Source organism: Mesoplodon bidens (assembly GCF_964165515.1).
Source record: "Mesoplodon bidens genome assembly, chromosome: 13".
NCBI lineage: Eukaryota > Metazoa > Chordata > Mammalia > Artiodactyla > Ziphiidae > Mesoplodon > Mesoplodon bidens.
Genome location: NC_138169.1, coordinates 65,278,934 through 65,303,136, shown reverse-complemented (window position 1 = coordinate 65,303,136; position 24,203 = coordinate 65,278,934). Strand labels below are relative to the sequence as shown.

At 53.0% G+C, this 24,203-nt stretch overlaps 1 protein-coding gene across 2 annotated transcripts in view; it reads left to right on the top strand.

Moving 5' to 3' along the window:
• SMAD7 (SMAD family member 7) overlaps window positions 1-23,521 on the top strand; it is a 30,430-nt gene extending 6,909 nt beyond the window's left edge. The window contains exons 3-4 of one of the 2 annotated variants that reach the window (XM_081251781.1): window positions 694-765; window positions 21,518-23,521. In XM_081251781.1, the coding sequence (XP_081107907.1) occupies window positions 694-765; window positions 21,518-22,056 (611 nt within the window). In that variant the 3' untranslated portion in view covers window positions 22,057-23,521. Of the gene's footprint in view, window positions 1-690; window positions 766-21,517 lie in introns of both variants that reach the window. The other variant, XM_081251780.1, reaches the window with a different exon arrangement.
• Window positions 23,522-24,203: the final 682 nt, after the last annotated feature.

The following is a 24,203-nucleotide window of genomic DNA, read 5'->3' as shown; positions in this document are numbered from 1 at the left end:
CTGAGGCAGGGAGGCTTGCAGGTCTGGGGTTGCCTGGGAGGGTTTCCAGAGATGGGGAGTTTGGATTAGGGAGCCTTGCTGAAAATGTTCTCTGTTGTCCTGATGTGGCGTGAGGGGCTTTTCACACAGGTGTGTACATGAGTAAAATTCATTTCATTGAGTTGTACTTGAGATTTGTATTTTTTTTTAATACTTATTATACCTCAGTTAAAAAGGAAGAAGTCCCTTCAGCCCAACACCAGTTCTTCCTAAAGAACTGGAAAGTCTGTCTTTAAGAAGATGAGAGTGGCAGCGAGGCCACTGGATCCAGGCAGAGAGGCCATGCTTTTGGGAAAAGATGGGAAAGATGGGGGGGAGATAGCAGCCTCGGTTGAGAGAAGAACCGGGCATCCTTTGACCTTGGGAACTACCTGGTTTCCTCAATGGGGGACTTGCAATAAAAGAGAAATTCCAGCCAGTCTGTCTTGACTAATGATTAACTGGCCGCCCGGAGCCCAGACGGGTGACAAGGTGCTGTGGTCTGTCTTATGATGGGTAGCGAAGCCTGAGCAGCCCATTAATAATCAGCATCGCGGCCGGGAGTCACCCGTTTGGAATGTGTGGTTTCTCTTTCATGCTGTTTAGAATGTGCTTAAAAATTAATCTTGGTGTTTTTATTTATTTATTTCTCTCTTCTTTTCATATCCACAGCAGACTGTCCAGATGCTGTGCCTTCCTCCGCTGAAACAGGGGGAACGAATTATCTGGCCCCTGGGGGGCTTTCAGGTGAGCTGCTTTCCCTTACTTTCTTGGCAATTCGAAGACCTCCTGAAATGACTGGAGACTGGAGGACTGGAGGTGGCCTTCCGCCACCCCAGCTGGTCTGGAATTAATTCTCACTTTTATGTGCATGAAACTGGATGTATCCGTGATGACTCTGTTGCCCTTCAGCTCGTCCTTCTGGGCCGTAGATCTGGAAGTGGGGGCCGGCGGGCGGGCTGGTGTTGGGCCATGTTTCGTGGTTATTGTTAAGCAGCTCCCGACTTGAGGGGCTTCCACTGGGTGACTTTGATGTTATTAGTTCACGGGTTTAAGCCCTTTTTTGCTCTCACTCTCAGTGCATCGGGTGCCTTGAAGGGAATGGATCCACCTTTTGGGAACTTGTAGAAGACAGATCCCAAGTGTAGGATGGGAGTTTGGAGTAGTAGATGCTTCTTTGCAAGTCCTGCTTCCCAGTCCAGCTTCGTGCAGGAGTCTGCAGTGCATGGTGGGGATGGGAGGGCCAGGGTGGGGACAGTGCAGACAGTAGGTGCTAATACTGTTACCCAGCAGGGAAGGTGTCCCTCAGGGCCCACAGGTGTGAGCAGGGACCTGGACTCCCCAGGCTGGAGAGTTATGGAATTGGGTGAGGGGCACTGGGGAGCCTAAACATCATTGTCCCTGAGAGACAGGAGAAGAGAGTGATAAACTTGGAGAAACTCATTAGCAATGTAAGTGGGAGACATTTCCATTTTGTTCTAAATATGTCCTGTTTTCCACCTGTTTTTCCCACCCCAGTATGCCATCACTGGATTCTCTTAAGAACTAGCTAAAACAAGAGGGAAAGTAATCCAGGAGGAAAAAAAAAAAAAAGGAAGAAAATCCAGCAGAGTTCTGGGCATTTGCCCTTGGGACATTGGTGTAGGATCATGGCAGCTCAGATGGAAGCTATAAAACTGTCTTTGGGGGGGACCATGGTGCACCCTCTTTTGTGACTTTTAACCGGTCAGGTGTCGCTTAGGCTCCACTCGGTTCGTCCTAGCCAGTTCCCTCTGCAGGAATTGAGCTTGCTGAGAATGTCTTCAGGGAGACCCTTGTTTGTTTTGATTTCAGTGCAGTATATACTCTGGCTGTTATCTGAGACAGAGGATATTGTTTACTCAAAGCTCCTAATGAGAGCTGAGCAGGAAAAAAGAGGGACCCAGAAAGGGCAGGGGCTTGGGGTGAGGATGGGAGTGGACCGTGGCGGTGGAGGAGGGAAGAACATCCCGGGACATGAGAGCTGTGTCTTTTCTGCTTTCTAAGGCTCAGAGAGTTCCGGAAAGAAAGAAAGCCAAGGAGAGGAAAGGGTCTGGGCAAAATAGCACACTCAGGATGTTGTTAGAGGGTTTTATTTTTTAAATTCTGAATGTGCAGGGAGGAGTCCCAGCCCCTCTGAACCACATGAAACAAGCAAGGGAAGTGGTAGCTTTTGAAAGGGGGCTTTTCGGAAGGTTTGTCTTATTGATAACATCTTGTCTGTCTCCTCTGCTGGAGGAAGTAACGATACCCGCCTGAGCCACCAGCCTCCTTACCCGGCCCCCGGAGCCAAAAGTGTGACAGTGCAGCCCCTGTGAGACGGGTGGGCTTCCAAGAGTTTTTCTAGTCCTAGAAAGAAACTGGGGGTAAAGCAATGATGAACTCCTCCCCTACCCCCAAAGTAACTGCAGCCATTTCGATGAATGAGAAGCTGCTAGGAAGGAGTGCTTGTCTCTGAAGGGATAGCGTCGTTCAACAAAACTGCAAGAAGAAAAAAACGGGACGGGGGGGCTCCACATGAAAGAGCATTTGTTTTGAATTTTAGCTCTTGATTTACTAATTCCCAAGGCTTCAAAGTTTCAACTCTTTCTTCTTTCCGTTCAGAGTTGGAGTAGTTTATTAATAATGGGCCGTGGGGGGAAGTTGAAGAAACTGTTTCTTGGGTTGGTGCCAGTGGTTTGGGGGTGTCTGGAGGGGAGGCGATAGGCCCTGAGAAAACCCACGGCTCCTCCCTCTGCCGCGAGAATGCCCCCCCCCCCCCCCCGCCCCAAAAGATGATGGTAGTGGCTCGAGTCCAGGGCGGAGGGTTTTGCAAATGGAGAAAGCCCAAACCTCCTTTCCAAGAACTTGATCTTTCCATGGTGGGGGGGTGGAGGTGGCCGAGGCCGGGGTGTGTCTGCCTGGCGGAGGATGAGGCCGGTGGGGGGGGCTGTGGTGGCTGAAGGGGGCTGGGCCGGGGAGGGGAAGGAGGCTGGAGCGGGGAGCCTGCTGTGGGGAGCGCCAGGCCAAGTGGGCATCACGGCGGGGAGCGGGGAAGGTGCCCACAGGGCTCTGCCCCCGCCTCCCCCCTGGAAATCACCTCTCTGAGTGTCTCTTTTCACGGGCCCTGTGTGCTGTTTTCCTTCCTGTCCTGGCCGAGATCGGGCTTAATGAATGGGGCTCAGTTTAGGGTGGGAGGAAGGTCGGCAGCGGGAGCCAGGACTTGATTCTCTTGGCGAGGGAAGAAGGGAAAGAAAAAAACAGCCGAATGTGAAAATGTGGTGCCTCGGGGGTGGGGGTGAGGGTGTGCTTGAAGGCACGCCCCTCGCCCCTCCCGAGATGCCGGGGTGACTCCAAGGCTGGCCCTTCCCTTTCCTGCGAGGAAGGGGAGTGGGCGGGTAGGAGCGCTGGGAGCCGGCCCGCTGGCTGCGGGTTGGAATTCCAGCCTTGCAGCGCGGGGCCGGCCGGGGCTGGCCGGGGAGACGACAGGCCAGGCCTCTGGGACTCGCAGTGAAACAGACCCCACCCCTGCAAGTTTCCTCAGTCTGGGAAAACGGCACATTTTTAGAAGGCTGTGACTCGGTTCCAGGAGATTGTACTTTCATTTCTGACAGCCGGCTCTCGGAGACAGATGGATTGCTCGGTGCCTGGTTGTGTGTGTGTGTGTGTGTGTGTGTGTGTGTGCGCGCACACACACGCGTGTATGCGTGCTGCAGACCTACAGATAGACACGTGCACAGACACATGAGCGGGCAGGCGCTGGGATAGGCCTGGGTCCCTCTAACACGGGATAGGTGGACCTCAGAGACGGTTTCTCCATGAGGATGTGTGCTCTGGGCCCGGGGAGTGTTTGGATTGGTTCTGAATCTTGATCTGGGTATGGTGCTTTTGGAAAGGCGTGTAGGACAAACCCTTGTTGCTGGCATGTATCCTGGCTCAAGAATACCCACCTGGGAGTGGTCTTACGTAGATGGGAAGCTTCTAGGTTCAGCTCGGTGGTGGAAGTGGAAAGGATTTGCTCCCAGAGCTTTCACTGTGTCACTGGTAATTAAAAGCATGTGTTCGAAGCTGTCATCTTTGCAGCCTCCATCTGGAGTTTCTGGGGGGAGCTTTCATTTAGCTTGTCTACTGTCCTGATTTGGGGGAGTGGGGTGGGGTGGGAGGGGTTTGAACAAATACCACCTCACTTGTGAGCTCCAGGTTATTCAGCTGCACACCCAGCCTCCTCCTTTGTATATTGGTGTCTAAAGCTGGTTGGGCCTCAGACATACGGGCCTCACTGGTTAGGGCAGGGATTAGAGGCCAACATCACGTAGTCATTTTTAAATTTTTTATTTATTTATTTTTGGCTGTGTTGGATCTTTGTTGCTGCACGCAGGCTTTCTCTCGTTGTGGCGAGCGGGGGGCTACTCTTCGTTGTGGTGTGTGGGCTTCTCATTGCAGTGGCTTCTCTTGTTGCAGAGCACAGGCTCTAGGTGTGCAGGCTTCAGTAGTTGTGGCACGCGGGCTCAGTAGTTGTGGCTCACGGGCTCTAGAGCACAGGCTCAGTAGTTGTGGCGCACAGGCTTAGTTGCTTTGCGGCATGTGGGATCTTCCCGGACCAGGGATCGAACCTGTGTCCCCTGCATTGGCAGGCAGATTCTTATCCACTGCACCACCAGGGAAGCCCCCATTTGTAGTCATTTAAACTTCAAAAGAGGTGCCACCCTGGATTTCAGGGAGGGAGGTGGGAGGCAGTGGAGGTGTAGTACCGATGTGTTTGGGGGAGGGTGCTGAGGAACCCATCTCTTGGTTGTATAAAATCATGCTTATTGGAGAGACACCGTCCCACCAACCCAAGGGAGGGCCAGCTCCTTTGCTAAGGTCTTCAGATCCGTGTCTCGCTTCTAGTTCCTGGGTGATGGGAATGTCCTTAGGTCAGCATCCATTCCAGGAAAGGTTCTTTCCTCTTCTTTGATCCCTGCTGGCGTCTATGAGAGCCTCGGAGGAGAGTCTTCAAAAACACCTACATAATCTGAAAATGTGGTCCTGGCTCAGTCCACAGTCAACTTGGGCTCAAACCAAGTAGCTTAGGAAAGAGTGCTCCATCCTGTTCTTAAGGAAAGTTATTCAGCTGCATTTGTTGTTTCGTTGGGAACGGTGATGGCAAACTGGGAATCTCTCCTCGGGTGCCTATTGCTGTGTTTTTATATCTCCTTCCCGTGCCTGGGAACAAGCAGATAAGTGGTTTCTCTGGAGTCTCTAATGCCATGGGGGGTGGGGTGGGGGTGGATTGAGTTCATCCAAGTGGCCTTGAGCATGGGCTTGGGGGGGAGTCAGAAGGACCAGCACATGTAACCATGAGCGAGCTCCTTACCTATCCTCTCCCCTTCCTTCAGGCCACTGTGAGGAGTGACAGTCTGAATCTCTAGGGACCCATATGTCCCTAAATGCCAGGCTGATGACTCAATCCCCGGCCGGCTCACCTGGTGCACACCCACTCCCCAGTGAAGACCAGTCAAGGACAGCAGCTCAAGCTCTTTGCCTCTTCTGCAAGGCTTGAGGTCATGCACTCAACCCCAGAGAAGGGCTCACTGTTAAAACCCCTTTTGTCCTGGAAAGAATGGGGCAGTCAGGCAGGGGTTAAATGCAGGGTGACAGCATTTAAAGTCTCTGGAGCAAATTGGGGCTGCTCTGCCGGCCAGACTAGATGGGCCACTGCCTCATGCACCCCGTCCCTGATGCAGAGCAAGGCTGGCCCGCGAAGGGGGAGGGGCCAGGGTCCGGTGTAGCCCTTGGCCACTGTCTTGGGGCACTAACACCCTCTCCCCAGGGAGGCTTTTTCTTAGCAGAGCCCAGCAGTAGCTGTGTGGACTTCTGGACCTGTGGCCCAGAGCTGGGGGGGGGGGCAGTGAAAAGAGAGGGAATGCCAAAGGATTCATGATCAAGTTTGTCTCCCTTTGCTTCTCTCTTTTTTTTTTTTTTGCGGTACGCGGGCCTCTCACTGTTGTGGCCTCTCCTGTTGCGGAGCACAGGCTCCGGACGTGCTGCTCCGCGGCATGTGGGATCTTCTCGGACCGGGGCACGAACCCGTGTCCCCTGCATCGGCAGGCGGACTCTCAACCACTGTGCCGCCAGGGAAGCCCTCACTTTGCTTCTTTATTGCTGCTGTTACTGTCCCGTGATACTGCTCCTACAGTGCTGTGATCGCCAGGCCACTTCACAGCAGGTGTCTTAACCTGGTGGGAGAAAAACAGGCGCAGGGTGGTGGTCCCCAGACCTGTCTGCACATCGGAACCCCTGGGAGCTTCCAAATCACAGTCTGTTGGCAGGATCCCAGCATCAGTATTTTTTGAGGCTTCCCAGATGATTTCAGGGTGCAGACAAGTTGGGGAGCCCCTGGTGTAAGGGGTAAAAGGGTCTGTGTTCCTGAGGGGGAGTATCTATTGTGTGTGTGTGTGTGGAGAGTACCTTTGGTGGCTTCTCTTGGTGGCTGTGCAGGTTTTCTGTGATTCTGCCTGTGCTCCTATAGGGAAGAATTCGAGTACCTTGCTTGCTGAGCCTCTTCTCAACTAAGACTTTCACTCGATTGTAGAAGCTTGACAAGGTGTGTTAACCCTGCCTCGTCCTCCCATTGGCTTTGTTGTAGTGGAGGACATGGTAGAAGTGACCCATGGGACAGGGTTTCCTTTCAGGGTGATGAAGATGTTCTGGAACTAGATAGTGGTGATGGTTGCTCAGCTCTGCGAATGCTCTCAATGTCACTAATGGTAAATGTCGTGTTCCGCATATCTTGCCACAGTTTTAAAAAGTAGTGACTTGTGGTAGCTTTTAAATGCATGCAGGTATTTAGATATTCAGTAAAAAACACTGGCTCTGGAGAATGAAAATGGAGACTTCAGTTAGGTGCCTGAGATCTGTAGCTAGACACTTGTTTCCAGAGCACCTCTGAGGTCTCCAGGGGTGGGCCCACAGTCACGGGCCTGTCTCCCGTGATTTGTCAACCTTTTCTTTTCCATCCTGGTTGCAGAAAGGAGAGACAGGAAAGTTCCCTATGGCTCATTTTCCAAGGCTGACCTTTCTGCAGGGGAAGTGAGCGCCCTTGCTCCTTCTCTGCCCCAGGTGCTATTTTCCTCTGGGCAGCCCAGGGACTGGTAACCAGCCATGTAGGGGCGCTCTCCCAAAGCCTGGAGTCCTCCTGACACCCTGCTGAGTGATCCGGGGGGGGGGGCCCCCTCCTCTGGTCCTGCTGCCCAAGACCCTAGTTCATGTGACAGCTTCACCGAGGTTATAGGGCTGCAGAGTAGAGAGGAGGCTGGTGACTCGCCCGGGAGCCCTCCCTTTGCAGGAGCCTTGTGAAAGGATACTGTACAGCGTGGCCACTGGGAGGTCACCACTGGCCCTACCATCTCTCTCGCTCAGTACTGAATGGCTAGCCCAGTCTGGCTGTGTGCCTACTGTCACAGACAGGCTTCCTCTCCGGGCTATTTTCAGCGGGAAGATATTATTAACTGCTGAGGCACAGTTCTCAATTTAGTGGCTAACACACCAAGAAAGGAACAGTCCCTTGGTGGCGGCAACTCTACCTAAACACGGTGGCTCGTTGGGGATGATGCCCCCAGCCCCCTTCGCTTCTCCCCACGGGGGTGTGTGCCCCTAGCCCACTCTCTTGGGATGCTGCGACTGAAGATTCAGTGTCTACCGTAGAGAGAATGAGGCTTTTTCTTAAAACCAACTCATTAAAGGTGTAGGCGATGATAGCCTTTATATTCTAAAATGGGGAGATTTTGTGACAGGGATGGGGCACTGGATGGAAAAAGGCACTTTCTGTGGAGTTTAGGACAGCTGTTTAAAACAGGGTGATAACTTTCACCTTGTAAGTGAACAGGAAGTATTGGGACAAGACAGGAAATTGCATCATTCCTTTTATGAGAAGAACTCCAGAAAAAAAGTTGTTCGTGAAAGGTAGTGGCTGAGAGGAGGCCGGCCCGGTTTTGTTTTGTTTTTTTCCCCCCTTTTTTCCTTCCACTCCCATGAGAACTTTTGGGCCATTTTCTTTAAGAAAGAGGCTGTTTGAGAACTTTATGTGATTTTTATTATTTAAAAAAATATTTTACCAGAAGGGTCACATTCAGTTGAAATGTTAACTGCAGCCTTATTTCCCAGTATACTAAAGAATCTTTCATGAGTGTTTCAGCTTCCTTCCCCAAATGGTGAGGCCAAGCAGCTCTTGACTGGAAGTGCATTTTGGTTTGGCTGCACAGTCTTCGACACTGAGCCCCACCCAGTGTCATTAGCTCAGTTTTAACTTGCAAAAAAAAAATCTCGTATTTTTGGGGGGAGGGGTGGGTGGGAATTTACTGATACCCTTCGCCTGTTCACCCCAGCATGACCTTCCGCTAACCAAGGTGCCTGGCATTTGGCAGGCTGGGGCTGCCTTTATTTACTAGCAGTGGGCCTCGTTTTGCCCAAGGAGTCTCTCCTTTAGCGTCCTGACTGCCTATCGCTAGGACTCTGGTGAGCAGTAAAGAGGTGACGGAAGACAGCTCCCCTGGTACAGCTGTGCTTTGCCCTGGGGGACGGGAGTAACTCAGTCCTCAGTCACCCAGAAGCTTCCCCCTTTAGAAAGAGGGCTTGTGCAGCCCCACAGTGGTGTGCAGAAGGTGGTGTTGTGCTGGATGTGAAAAGGTTTCATTGATTCATCTCTGGGTTTCTAAGTCCCCTCTTGGACGATGTCATTGTTCTCATAACATGGGACAGTGCCCCGACCCGGGCTGTCAAGGAGCCATCTGTAGGATGGAGACCAGAAAGAAAGAGATCTCTGTGTGGCTGGCTTGCTCCCCATTTCCCCCCAACCCCCAGGTTTTTTCCTTAGTGGGCTTTGTTTTGTTTTCAGAACACAACAGGAGCCCTGGGGTGTGTAAAAGCATTGTTGAACATTCGGTGAGGGTAGCTGGTCCAAACAGAGCAGGACGCCAAGGCAGAATGCTGTGGGCAGGTGGTGAGCCCACAGAGGTTGCCTGGCCGCCGCCTGGCTTGGAAACACCTCCCGGAAGCAGCCGCAGCTGGCTGGGAAGGAGCTGAGGACAGGGGCTCTTTTCCCGCCTCCACGGGGAGCCTGGGGCCAGGCCTAGGCCTTTCTGGCTGACCCCTGCCTGGAAGGCATACTCCGCTCCCAGGTGGGTGCTCACGGGCTTCGCTCTGCCGGGTTAAAGCTGGGGCCTGGGGGGCGGTGGTGGTGCAGCTGCCTTGGGAGAAGCCAGCATGTCCCTGTGGTCCAATCATTTAGCGATTATTTATTGAGCACGTACTACGTGCCACGCTTTGCCAGGCACGGAGGATGTAGTTCTTGGACTCTGCAGATGTAATGGTCTGTCTGAAGGTGCTATGGGGTCAGTGAGATGGAGGGTCCTTGAACAGGATTTGGCTCTGTCTGGAGTCAGGCACGGGGCAGCTTCTCAGCCATGGGGTGAAGTGTTGTAAGACACGGGGGAGGTGCAGGGATGGGTCCCTGGGGAGATTGTTTGAGCACGCAGGGCCGGCACAGCTTCTCTGCTTCGGTTGTGTGGTCTGTTGAGAGTTGAGATAAAGCAAAGCTTGTGGATAAACAGAGGTCTGCCTCCTCCGGTTCTGTTTCTATTCCCGCCACACACCCCCGGCCCCCGCACTTGTTGATTGTGAGATAAGAGCTACAACAGCAGGAGTTAGGGTTATAATCCAGACCCTGGTGGTACCTGGGAGCCCAGCGGAGTGGAGGTGACCAGCCACGGGCAGGGCAGGGCGGGGGTGGGGTGGGCATCTGGAATGTTAGCATTTATGTCTTTACAGCCACAGCGGAGGTGGGACATTTTCAAAGCCCAGGACTTGGACCTTTTTTATAATTCCGGTGGGCTTGATTCCCATGAGGACCACCTGGGGATGCAACACTTGCTTTTTAATTTAAAATCTGAGGGTCAGGTTCATTTCTGAGGCCCCAGCCAGTGTGTGAAGCTCTGGCCCGCCTGTGGGTGGGTTTACGCGAGGTAATCTAATACCCAGTTACCAAGGGGTTTCATTTTCACTGTGCATCCTGCCCCTGGCTGTTCCCCCGAGGCCTACTGGTGGCTCCGTTCAGGGAGCTCGCTAATTTAATTAATCATCCTTGCTCCTCTGTGGAGTCGGGAGAGCTCTTTTGGCCTTTGGTTTGATGCAGGGCAGTAAGGGAAGAACTGAGTTCAACTCCAGTTTTCTTCTTGCAAAATGGGGAGTTTCTGTCACTCAGACGCGAGCACTCAGATCACCAGGCCAGGGACTGTTGGTGTCTCTCGTGTTTGCTCATTTCTGTGTTGCCTTTTTACTTTTCAACTTGGGGTGGACGTTCAACAGGAACAAAAAAAGACAACGCCAAGGGCTTCCCTGGTGGCGCAGTGGTTGAGAGTCCGCCTGCCCATGCAGGGGACACGGGTTCGTGCCCCGGTCCGGGAGGATCCCACATGCCGCGGAGCGGCTGCGCCCGTGAGCCATGGCCGCTGAGCCTGCGCGTCCGGAGCCTGTGCTCCGCAGCGGGAGAGGCCACAGCGGGGAGAGGCCCGCGTACCGCAAAAAAAAAAAAAAAAAAAAAAAAAAAGACAACGCCAAGAAAAATGTGCTGTCAGTAAACTCACCTTTCTGCATCTGCCACCTGGAGGGTTAAATTACCATCTCCAGTCGCCCTTTCCCACCTTGCGGTCACCTGCTGAAGTTGGCAGGTCTCTTTCCCCAGTGAGCTTCTGAGGCTAGAGAGGGCCAGGAAGAGCCGCTCAGCTCAGAAAGTGCCTGGGGACCTTGCCAACCCCAGGGCAGCCTCGTAGCCAGCACGGCCCCTCCCCCTCATTAATCAGTAACCAAGAGGGAAAAGCAGGAGTTGAGTTCTTCCTGTGATCTGGGCGCACAGTATACAGTTCTTAAAAACAGATGGGCCTCATCTCCAGCTCAGTGGGATCACAGTTAAAGGCCCACTGTGGATGGGGGGCGGTGTTTCCTGGGAAAAGGCCTGGCTTTGGGGGGGCTTTCAAAGATTCAGAAGCCGACCCCCATTTCAAGTGTTTGTCGGATGCCCCAGGAGGGGGCTTGGAGAGAATTACAATGGGAGGGAGAGCGTCCACCCTCCAAATTTCAGTTCCCTGGGGCTGGCCTGATTTCCTGGGCTGAGGATGGGGGCACAGTCATCAGCTGGCTGCATGGCCTTCACTGAGCCATTTTTGTGTCCTGGACCTCAGTTTTCTCATCTACAAGATAGTCAGTTGGACCTGGTCTCCAAGTCCCTTGCAGTACTGAATGAAATCCTGTGATCTGTGATCTTCGGTTCTTGGATTTGAAGGTGTGTGAGAATAAGACCCCTTTTGCGGAGGTGGTGGGTAGCTAATGGCCTCTTCCACTGGCAAAGGAAAAGACTGTAGTTCTTCAAGGTTTTGGGTTTGCAGACTCTTCCAAGAATGAATGAAAGTTGAAGGATCTTTCCCCAGAAAAATGCACGTGCATGCCAATATTTGCATACATTTCCAGGGGTCCTTTAGCCCCATCCCATGGAATCCCTTGTACTCAAGAATGCAGGGTGTACACGAGAGCATTGGGAGAGGCAGGGCCTTTTTCTTTTTGTGGTAAAATATACATACCATTTGCCATTCTGGCCCTTGTTAAGTGTACAGTTCAGTGGCATTAAGGCCATCCCGTGGTTGTGCAAACATCACCAGTATCCACCCCCAGAACTTTTTCACCTTTCGAAACTGAAACTCTGTGCCCATTAGACACTAATTTCGCAGTCCCCCCTCCTCCCAGCTCCTGGCCTGAATTTGTTCCAGGTACGTCATATGAGTGGATTCATACAGTATTTGTCCTTTTGTATTTGGTTTATTTCACTCAGTGTAAGGCCTTCAAGATTCATCCATGTTGTAGTCGGTGTCAGACTTGCCTTTCTTTTTTTTTTTTTTAATAGTTTTTTTTTTTTGTTAAGATGTTGGGGGTAGGAGTTTATTAATTAATTAATTTTTGCTTTGTTGGGTCTTCGTTTCTGTGCGAGGGCTTTCTCTAGTTGTGGCAAACGGGGGCCACTCTTCATCGCGGTGCGCGGCCTCTCTTGTTGCGGAGCACAGGCTCCAGACGCGCAGGCTCAGTAGTTGTGGCTCACGGGCCTAGTTGCTCCGCGGCATGTGGGATCCTCCCAGACCGGGGCTCGAACCCGTGTCCCCTGCATGGGCAGGCGGACTCTCAACCACTACGCCACCAGGGAAGCCCTTGCCTTTCTTTTTAAATGTGTATAGATGTCCGTTCATCCTTCAGTGGACACTTGGGTTGCTTCTACCTTTTGGCTATCGTGAATAATGCTGCTGTGAACATGGGTGAACAGGTATCTCTTCAAGACCCTGCTTCAGTTCTCCTGGGTATATACCCAGAAGTGGAATTGTTGGGTCATGTGGTAATTCTGTGTTGAGTTTTTTGAGGCGGGGCCATCCTGACTTGAGAGTCTGCATAGACGGATCACAGATCACATGGGGCAACTGGGTGGACTTGAGGGTGAGCCCTGGGGCAGGGGGAGTGAGAGGAGAGTGGCATGGGGTGGGGGGAGGAGGACAGCGGAGGAGGGGTGGCCTGGCTCTCTGCAGGAATACAGGCCAGATTGGAGCCCGCGTTCACATGAGGCCCAGAGTCCTCTGAAATGTGGAGCACACAGCACTGAGCAGCGGTGGCCTTGTGACGGTGGTCCAGGGTAGGGGGACTTTCATTCCCCTGGCCTCCTCACTGGAGGCTAAGGGGTGGGAGGGCCCGTGATGTGGGGGGGCTCACACCTAGGAGGTCCTGGGTGCTTTGGGGGTGAAAGGGCTGGGATGGCTGAGCAGTGAGTGTGTCAAAGCCAGGGAGATTAGATTACGGAGGCAGACAGAAGTAATGATTAACTTTTCCAGTCTGCACACTGTCTCCACTCTGTCGTACTGTTGTTTTTCCCTGTAAGTACAGTGCGGCCCTGGCCAGGCCCTGGTGTTGGGTTGTAAAGAAAGGAGGAATGAGGGCCGGGAGTGAGCAGGGGGCGGGGAGCCAGGGAGCTGGCCGGAGAGGGAAGGCTTTTCCATCAGATCCAGCGCTGGAATTTATTGGCCGGAATGCAGTAAATGTTCAAAATGCCATCCCATCCAACAGTTTTCATAATTGTTATGGAACAAGGGGAGCTGGGGGAGGGGAGGGATGAAAAGGACTTTTGTTTCTCACTGGATTTTTCCTCTTCTTGGGAAGGTTTCTCTACCCTCCAGAAAAACGAGAGAGTTGAGCTGGAGCTGTGTGAAGGACGGGGTGGGGCAGGGCCCGCGTCTGGGGCTGGAATACCTTGTAGGGAGCTTGGAGGGTCCGTGCAGCTCGGGGGCCTTATTCAATTGAGACCCACAGCAAAAGCTGCTCCCGCAGAGCCCCCAAGACCTGCAGAACCAGGCAAAAACTGTCCTGCACCTCTGGGGGTTGTGTCCTTTCGGAAAGCTGGCTGATTGTGCATCTGTGTTTATTAAGATTCTTTAACGCGTAGCCGGCGTACTTACAAGTGGTCAGTAAAAAGAAGAAAATGAGGGACTTCCTGGAGGTTGAAGAGTAGTTTCCTTTGTTGGATCTGTGTTTGCGAGGGGAGGCGCACCGCCAGTTGGGAATCCACGCGTGGACTTTGGGGGGGATTTGTGGACTCTCTCCGGGTCGGGGGTTGGGTGGGTTAGAGATGTGACTCGCACGCCCTTCTGTTGTGGGATGTTCCCCTCCTTGCTGTGTCTTCCCGGGAGTGGCCAGGATCCTACCCAGGGGGGCAGGCAGGTGAGCAGATAACGCCCGTGCAGGCAGGTCTGGGGGGCTCTGTGTGCAAGTGTGTGACCCCTCTTTCTGAAGGGAGCTGCTGAGTTAAGTCGTGGGGGGGACGACGGTGGGAACTTGGTGATGCACCCTGGGGTGGACGAGACTTGAAATTCAGACTTGAAGAGGTTGAGGCTGGATGCACACTAACCAACAGCCAGGGAGGCCCATTTACTGTAAATATTATGAATGGAGTTGGCCGGGCTGGGAGTCCCCACCCTTCCTCTGAGGCCTCGGAGCTGGGCAGAGCTGGCCTCCTCAGAAGGCAGGCAGCCGGGTACACGCTATAATTTGCATGGCTGAAGGCTGGGGCACAGGAAGCCGCATCAGCCCGGCTGGCGAGACAGATGGGAGCTTTTGATTTGTGTGGCTTCCCCCCTTCCCCGGCGCTACCCTTAATTATATTCTCTGATGGCAAAACACTGCTCTTAGGAGGGACCCCTGGGCTGGGGGCCTCCGACTTGGGCCGTTTGAGGGGCTTTAGGAGGTGGGGCTGTGGCCCGTTGGGGGAGTAGGGAAGTGCATTTTAGCTCTAGTAACTGATTACTCATCACAGTTTGTAAGGCACAGTCACGAATCAGTCTTCTAGACTAGCAGGACCTGCCAAATATGTCAGCCCAGGGGAGTTTGCAAGAGGAAGGAGGGTGATGATGGGTGAGAAGCTTCAGGGCGCCCGAGCATGGGTGGGCATTGGAAATAAGATGGTGATACAGGAGACCCTTCCCTGGACACTCACCTTTTCCTGGGGGCCATGAATGACGACACAGAAAGAACACGAGTTTGTAACTCTTTGCAATGAAAAAAAAGTTGGTTTAGAGACGGACACGGCCAAATCTGACTCAAATCTCCTTTCCCTTTTGATTTTGTTTTGTTTTATTGTTGCAAATGAAATGCAAAAATGTGCCCTGCTCCCCGAAATGATTTTCTTACTCTCCAGAAGGTAGTAAAAATAAATGGAACCTGTGTTGTTGAATACTGAAACCCAGGGTGTAGCCAGAGACCATCAGAGCCAGAAGGGGGCCCATGGGGCTGTTTTGCCCCAGCTGCCTTTGCCCCAGTTGTGGGCTGGTCAGACTGAGACTCTGAGGGGGGCAAAGCCGCTTGGCCAAGGTCACAGAGCAGCAGCTTGCTGGCAAAGAAGCCATTTCACTCCTGGCTTGCTTGGTGCGAGGGAGCTGGACCCCATACTCGGGGGCCACGGTAGGCATAGCATTTCTGCTGTGGGCTATGAAGGACACTTGTTTTCCCCTCTAGTGTTTGGAGAGGACTGGTGGCTTTTGAGGCCTGAGGTAGCCGCCCACACACGACTCACCCCAGACAATATTCTGGCCTTGAACCCAGCTCTGCTTTTCAGCAGGTGATGTGTGTCTCATTGCCCCTCCTTTAACATAGGAATGGTAATACCGTGCAGCCTCACAGGGTCCCCTTTCTGTGAGCCCCTTTCAACAGAACTATGCATAGTAAATGCTCGTTAGGTGAAGGTATCAGCCCAGAACTGTTCTCCCACCTGGGGGTGGGTGGGGCGAAGAGTTGTCAGCATTTTCCGAGCATCTGGAGAACCTAAGAGATAATATGCCCCTAAGAACTGAGACCCTCCGCTGTGGCTGCTGGCCAGGCCCTGACCTCTGGCTGCTTTTTATCAAATTGTCACAATGCCAGTGTGGCCAGTACTGGGAGCTCCATTTTAGAGATGAGCTCAAGTCACCACCAAGGTGACACGGGAGGCAGATTGAAGGGGGAGTGTCTGACTCCATAGCTGGTCAGCTCGTGGCGGGTGGAACTCACTGAGGAGTGAGGTTGGGCACAGGGACCTGAAGAAGCACCCTGGCCTTTGAAGGAGAGCTTGTGGCACCCCCGCCCACCCCCCAGTCCAGCCGCCTCAGTGGAGAACCTCATTGCAGCGCTCTGAAAAAGTATCCAACTTTTCTGTCCTGCCTTCATTCTCTGATCCATTTGGTGTAGGAGCTTGGGGGTAGTGGTGATGGGTTGGGTCTGAGCATTTTCTGGGTAACTGAGAGTTAACCTGAAATGTTTTGAGTTAATTTCAACCCCCATGGTAGCTTGCTCTAAACCCCAGAGCTGTCTTTGCTGCCCCAAGAATCCGAGGGGCATCATCTTTTGTGTCCCGGGTGAGGTTGTAAGCATAGCTGATTAGAGCCGACCCCAGAACCCAGATTGAGCCCAGACACCGCAGCAAGTTTTTATGTGTTTGCTTTCTCCTGAAAACTAGACACCAGCGAGAGACTTTGTTAATTGTGTTTGGGATGAGAGTGGATGGGACGGCTTGGCACCAAGTCCCCTTTTATCTCAGTCCTTGTCCCTGAAATGAGCTGGTTGCTCTCTGAACAGTTTCCTGACCAGGGTGGGGAGCCAGGCCGATGAAGCTGTTAACCTTTGGGACGACTGATGTAGGGGGAAGGACAGGATGAGGCAACCCTTGGTGGCGCTGGAGTCCCGAGGAGGGAGGACCCTGGACCTGAGAGGGCGAGGCGTGGCCACGTTTGCGTTCCAGGGTTGCCGGGTTGACTTCTGGGTCTGCATGTGTGCCCTTCGTTTGCCCTCATCAGCCCGCCTGAGGCAGCCATTTCTGCCCAGGTTCCATCCCCAGCTGTGTGCTCTGCTGGACCACTGGGGTGGGGGCTCGCAGACCCATCCCACAGTGGGATAACCAGAATGTTGGATAAGAGAAATAATCCCTTTATAATCCAAGTGCCTCGCCGAGATGAGAGTGGGTTGAGACACCCACCGCCCCCCGCCCGCCCGCCTTTTATTCCAGCCCCCTGGTTGCCCTGGCAGTGGGCACATTGGACTCAGCAGGTGCCTGCTTCTGTGGCTTTCTCTGTGCTGCTTCGTTTCCCAAGTATGTGCCTGTTCTGAAAAGTCAGAAACTTGGGGACGCCCCACCCCTGTCCCATCAGCACCGCCTCTGTGTGTGGACACAGCTTAGGGTGAGATGGCCTCACTTCAAGCGTTCTCAGAATCCCACTGGGTGTTTTGGAACAGTTCTGCCTCTCTGGCCTCATGGGCAACTTCCTATATTGGAGACCGGATATGGTATTGTCGAGGCACTGAACTTGGTCTTTCCTCCCTCCCTCCAGTTTTTTTCTTCTTCATCTCCTCACACCTTCAAATCAAAAATTTTAAAAGGGGGAAGTTCCTCTCTTACCTAGGATGTGGCCTTGAGGGTCTGGTCACCCTGTGCCATTGCGATCCCAGGCATGAGATTCATTCATGAGCCTCTGGTCTTCTGGAAGGGTCTGGTCTGTTCATTCACGACGAGGGTAATTAAATAACTCTTTGTACGAGGCAGGGAGCTCCTTGTTAAGTGGTCTTCCCTAATGCAAGTGCAAACACGAGGCAGAATCCTTCTCCTTCTCCACACGGCCTCCCGCTTTGCTTTTAAAGGGTAGATTTTATGCTTTAAGGGAAATTGGCAAGGGGAGGGGGGAAAACAACCTTAAAGGAATTTTAGGCTGATTCAGCACTTTTCTGGGGTTGCTCCACACATTCCCTAAACTGTAATAAAAAGAAAAAATTGTGAGCAGGCATCTGATTAGGTAGCTTTTGACAACACAGCTTTTCTTTTGGATGCTTTAAAATGCACAAATACAGTTTTAAAACAGGCCCCCCGTACAGTTTTCTGAGGAGGGAGAAGTTGTTGAAAATACCGGAAAAGGTTATAAAAGCTGAGGGAAATCATCAGGGAACTGCGAGTTTTGCCTTCGGAGGTTAAGTATCGGCAACCAGGATACTCTAAGACCCTTCCTCAGTCCTTGTAACGAGGGGGCCTTTTTTATTCTGTGCAGGGTCCTCCCAGCTCCTCACTTGGAGGCCTGGGAAGCCCCCAGGAGCTAAGCGTCTGCCCCGACCTCTGTGGGGAGATGCTTGTGGGCTGTGGGCCCAATTCCAGGAACTGTGCTTCTCTGAAGATGATGCTGAGCGCTTCCTAGAAATGAGCCCAGACGGCGGGTACTTCAGAGCTAAGGAGTGGGGTCTGAACTGGCAATTTGGGGCATTGTACTGGGCCCCCAGAAGCGTGCTGTGTAAAAGGGGCCTTCGCTCTAGAGATGGGTTTGCCTGACAGCCTGTTTCTGTGCTCAGAGCTGTGTAGTTCAGGAGCATCAAGGAGAAGAGGTATCAGGGCACTAGGGGACTGCAGGGTGACATGGTGGGGGGACGGACACGTGGGGGCCCTGCTGCTCCAGACTGGGGCACCTAGTGGGCTTTCAGGGACCTTGCTTACATCGAGGGACACCCACACGCTGCCGTTTATCTGGGCCGGGCCATTAACCTCAACAGAAAAAGGCTTTTTCTTTCTCCAGGGGATGTCTGGCAGCAAATTGCTGGGTGCATTGTCGGGCCACACAGATGAAAGAGAAACCCGCCAGAACGCCCCCCACCCCGCCCCATTCCCTTTCCTCTCTACTGGCCAACCTCAGCCCCCCGACCCCAGCTTCCTCTGCCCCCTGAATCCCGCCAGGCAGACAAGGCCCACCCCCACCCCCCTGCCGGTGGGCCTGGCACAGGGGCAACTCAATCTTCAGGCTCCCACCCGCCTCCCTCCCCTCCCCTCCCCCCACTCCCCCAACCCCCATACTCTGGCGGGTGCCAGGTTTCAGGGGAGCCGGGCTCCATGAAACAAAGTATTGTGAGGCTCCGCTGAGGGTCTCCTGAACCTCCCTCCCAGCGACTCCTGAGCCTTCCTTTCCAGGCCGGTTTGTTGTCCTGAGTTGGGATAATAAGTGAGAACTTCTTACATTTGGAAACGCTCTCCCCCCGCAAACAAGCAGGCAGGTGGGCGCCCTGTGCCTTCCAGAAGAGGGCTTTCTCCAACCCGGCAAACTTGGACGTCAGAGCATTTTTATTTACGTGGAGGTTATGGGTCTTTGGTATAGCCTTCAGAGCTGAACTCCCTCGGCAAGAGGGTTCAAAAGATTGCCAGCGCTCACGAGTTTATTAGCAGTTGATGGATACTTTGCAGAAACAAGTTAATGCCTGATGACTCACCTTCTGCTTGGAGCTCTTGTCGCTCTCTTGTTTTTCCATATGTTCCTGTGTATGCGCACGCAAACACACATTCACATAACACACACTCGAAATGTGCACATATCCATGCACACAGCCTCTTTCACACTTGTGCTTTAGAGATGAATGTCGGGGTCAGGGGTGATGGGCCAGGTTTCTGGTGTTGATTTTCGGTGGGGTAGTGGTTGAGGGGAGGAAGGAGCCCTCAGCTTCCCCGTCTTGTGTAGCTGGTGGGGCAGGCATTTGAGAAGGCCAGGTGGGGGGTGTCCAGGCACCTGGTGCTCAGGGTGGGCGTTTGTGGCTGCCTCAGTGGGTCACCGAGCGCCTTTGTACAGACTTATTCACGGGACACCTCCATGCAAAGTTAATGCAGCTGACTGGTTCCCAGGTCCTTACATGCCTGTTAACGTTGGAAGGAGTTGGTGTGCTGAGCTGCACTGGTTACCCAGCCTGCCGGGTCAGCAGGACAATCGGGACCCGAGCCCTCCTTTACCCCCAGCTGCGGTGCTCTATAACCCATCATCATCCAGGCTCTAGACACAGTGGTTCCAAAATCAAAAAGGCCAATCAAACCCAAAGACATCACACACCACCCCCAACTTCATGCCCTAAGCCCCCCACCCCGGTAAGTGAGAAGCAGGGACCTACAGGGAGGGCAGGAGGCCGCCTCTGCTGCCTGCCAGGCCTTCCCCCTGTGCCTCCCCATTTTCGTTAACAAATACAAGACTTCCGGTCTCCGCCCTGCCAGCACAAACCACAGTGTTCCTGCAGCCCGGCTGGGCTGGGGAGACTTAGGGTTCCCAGTCTGAGCCCTGCCCCGCCGGCTCCAGCTTAAAGGAGGAGTTGGAGGAGTCGGAATGCCAGCCTCCAGGGCCCCCTTTCCTATCATATGCTCCCCCCTTTTAAAGATCTCTGAGCACCTGTTCGGGAGTCACCTTACCAGAATCACCCCAGTCTCCCCTGCTGCCTGTGGGAAGAAGCACGTACAGGAAAGCCGGGGTGGGCCCTCCAGGGGAGGGGAGGGGGCAGGGCAGCGACATTAGATGCTTCTAGGGGGGGAAGGGGAACAGGAAAATGCGGCAGGCAGGACCCTGCAAACATGGCGGTACCCACTTAAAACACATCATCTTCTGTCTGGGCTGGAGGAAGTTAAGGTAGTCTGGGCTGACACCAACTTGCAGGTTGTGATTGGCATTTTAACCTAAACTCACGTATACAGAGCTGCCGCTGACAAACAGAGTTATTTTTCTGTTAGGAAGATAGATACTTTTACCCCAAACCACGTCCATTAAAATTTTTCCTGGATATGGGACTTCCCTGGTGGTCCAGTGGCTAAGACTCCACACTCCCAATGCAGGGGGCCAGGGCTCGATCCTGGTCAGGGAACTAGATCCCACGTGTCACAACTAAGAGTTCACATGCAGCAACGAAGATCCTGCACGTGGCAACGAAGATCCCACATGCTGCAGCTAAGACCCAGCACAGCCAAATAAATAAATAAGTAAATAAATATTTGTGGCGGGGAATAAACTCTGCAGGGGCTCCTCTTTAAAAAAAAAAAAAAAAAAAAAAAAAAGGCTTCCGGGCCTCCCTGGTGGCGCAGTGGTTGAGAGTCCGCCTGCCGATGCAGGGGATACGGGTTCGTGCCCCGGTCTGGGAGGATCCCATATGCCGCGGAGCGGCTGGGCCCGTGAGCCATGGCCGCTGGGCCTGCGCATCCGGAGCCTGTGCTCCGCAACGGGAGAGGCCACAAGAGTGAGAGGCCCGCATACCGCAAAAAGAAAAAAAAAAAAAAAAAAAAAAAAAAAAAAGGCTTCCCTGGTGGCGCAGTGGTTGAGAGTCCGCCTGCCGATGCAGGAGACACGGGTTCGTGCCCCGGTCTGGGAAGATCCCACATGCTGTGGAGCGGCTGGGCCCGTGAGCCATGGCCGCTGAGCCTGCGCGTCCGGAGCCTGTGCTCCGCAACGGGAGAGGCCACAACAGTGAGAGGCCACATACTGCAAAAAAAAAAAAAAAAAAAAAAAAAATTCCCCCCGGATAGTGCCTCCTTATGACCAAGGCACTGATCTGAGAACTGGGAGACCACAAGCACAAAGGCTGCTTAGCAGGTGGTCCTGGGGTCTAGGTCTGGTTCCATCATCCCTGGGGCCTGAGCAACAAGCTTTCTGAGTCCAGGTTTTCTCATGAGGATGACAAGGGGCTGGAGCAGCTGGCCCTCAAGGTTCCATCCAGTTTAAAGAACTGTAATTCTAGACCCGCAACTGTAAGGCCTTTTCTAGCCCTAAAACCAGGACCAGCCAAGTTACTAAGTGGTCTTGGCTTCTGAGCTCTGCAGCGATGGGGCTTTCCTTTGGCCAGGTGGGCACACGTGCTGGTATCCTGGGTCTCTGACAGGGTGTGGGGAATGGAGGGAAGAGGCTCCCCAGCAAGCCCCATGCTTAGAGGCAAGGCTCTTCCATCACTGGGTCAAGATTTCCAGGCCCCAGTAGGAGGACTGTTCGGCCTGCAATGCATCCAGCACCCCATTCGCTCCTTCTGTCTTGCCCTGAGAGACAAGCTGATCGTGGGGGGGCTGTGTGTGATCTTGATTTTGGGAGGAAGAGGAAAAGGCCGGTCTCCATCACCACCAACCAACCATGTCCGCCATTTTGTTTTCTAGATTCCCAACTTCTTCTGGAGCCTGGGGATCGGTCACACTGGTGCGTGGTGGCATACTGGGAGGAGAAGACGAGAGTGGGGAGGCTCTACTGTGTCCAGGAGCCCTCCCTGGATATCTTTTATGATCTACCTCAGGGGAATGGCTTTTGCCTCGGACAGCTCAATTCGGACAACAAGAGTCAGCTGGTGCAGAAAGTACGGAGCAAAATCGGCTGTGGCATCCAGCTCACGCGGGAAGTGGATGGCGTGTGGGTGTATAACCGCAGCAGTTACCCCATCTTCATCAAGTCAGCCACACTGGACAACCCGGACTCCAGGACGCTGTTGGTACACAAAGTGTTCCCCGGTTTCTCCATCAAGGCTTTTGACTACGAGAAAGCGTACAGCCTGCAGCGGCCCAACGACCACGAGTTCATGCAGCAGCCGTGGACTGGCTTCACCGTGCAGATCAGCTTCGTGAAGGGCTGGGGCCAGTGCTACACCCGCCAGTTCATCAGCAGCTGCCCGTGCTGGCTGGAGGTCATCTTCAACAGCCGGTAGCCACGTGGGGAGAGAACAGAGCGGGAGCCGAGCGGGCCCAGTCCAAACTACTTTGCTGCTAATATTTTCCTCCTGAGTGCTTGCTTTTCATGCAAACTCTTTGGTCGGTTTTTTTTTTTTTTTTTCTTTTTCCTTTTTTCTCCCCTCCTTCCCCTCGTTCTTGTTTATGTTCTGTTTTGTTCTTTGAGAAATAGCTTATGAAAAGAATTGTCGGGGTTTTGGCGGGGGCGGGTGGTATGGTTGGCAGAAGAACACCGAGGCATGAAAAGGGGAAGCAAAAATCAGTACCACCGAACGCAGTGTAAATGGCGGGGCGGGCCTCGACTTCGGGGTCCTCGTTACCCTCGTCAGGGTGTACGAGAGAGAGTGTGTGTGTGTGTACGCAGATGGGGGAAGCGGTGTGCTCTGTGTGTTTCCTACGGATGTTGACCGCTGAGAGGTTTGCGCTCCCAAGCTGTGTCCCTCGTGCTCCTTGGACTTGCACAGTGGGGCAGCGGGTGTCCCAGCAGCGGCCAGCAGCGAGGCTCTGTCCCCCAGACTGGGGAAGCCCCCATCCCGCCTCTCCCCTTCTAGGACATTGGCCTGTCCGCAGGCTTCTTAGAAGCCACCCTGCCAGAGGCTGAACCAGAACCTGTTTTTCCATATGCTATCTCACTCCCCTCCGGCCACCCTGCTGCCGTTGTCGTGTCTTTCCTTTTTGGCCACCTGCTCCTGGATACCTCTGAGATGGGCTTCCCGAGGGCTGCCGGGGCAGCCCCGTCACAGTATTGCTCACCCAGTGCCCTCTCAGGCCCCTCCGCCTCTCCCCTGCCCTGGTTACATCAGGTTTTTCCTGGACTCAGAAAACCAGCTCAGCACTTTCCTCCCCTCTGCAGCCTGTGTGTTGAGCTCTGCTGTTAGACCAGCGAGGGGAGCCGCCCCCCTCCCCACCAAGAAGGATTCGGTCCATCTTAACCCAAGGTACCACCATCCTGAGCTGACACCTAACTCTTCCGTTTCTTCTACAACTCATACACTCGTATGATACGTTGACACTGCTCTTAGCTCAATGAGCATGTTTAGACTTTAACATAAGCTATTTTTCTAACTACAAAGGTTTAAATGAACAAGAGAAGCATTCTCATTGGAAATTTAGCATTGTAGTGCTTTGAGAGAAAAAGGACTCCTGAAAAAAAACCCTGAGATTTATTAAAGAAAAAATGTATTTTATGTTATATATAAATATATTATTACTTGTAAATATAAAGACGTTTTATAAGCATCATTATTTATGTATTGTGCAATGTGTATAAACAAAAATAAAGAAAAGATGCACTTTGCTTTAATATAAATGCAAATAACAAATGCCAAATTAAAAAAGATAAACACAAGATTGGTGTTTTTTTCTATGGGTGTTATCACCTAGCTGAATGTTTTTCTAAAGGAGTTTATGTTCCATTAAACAATTTTTAAAATGTATACTTGATTCCATGTTGTCCTCCAGCTCCTTTTTCTTCGGGTGGGTGGGCAGCGGGATGTAGCCATCAGAATCCAGGACAGTTTGGGTCTCCCAGAGCTTGGTTGGGGAGGAAGCTTGGTTGGTGGGACCACAAAAGGGAGAGACAACCCAGAACAGCTTGCTCTTCCTTGCATCCTAGAAAGACCCGTTACCTACACAGATACCACCTTTCTTGTTAAGCAGGAACCTTAGGGTGCAGCTGGTGGCTGTCCCGAATTTGTAATGGGTCAGCCTCGGGGAGCCCTGAGTTACAAAGGCAGCTGATTTTTTCAAAGCCTGAAAAGTTGAAAAGAGGGAATGTCATTTTGAATGATTGGGAAGGAGGTTGCACTGGGAGATAGGATGGGAAGGCAAAGTCCCAAGAACTTGGGGTCCATCCAGTTCCTGCTTGCTGACTCCTTGCTTTACATTAAATCCTGAGATGACTGCACCTTTCCCAGAGGAAGGTCACTGCCACACTGGGTTCCAGGAGAGATCCCCCGAGGGCTGAAGCCCTGGAGTAGAGATGAGGCTGGGGCTGAGTGTTGATGGTGGGAGGGAGGGATCTGGGTCCGCTAAGTTTACTGGGCACTCCGGGAGGTGGAGTAGGCTGCAAGGAGTCTGGGCAGACCCTACTCTGCATCTGCTTAACACTCTTCCAGTTCTCTCT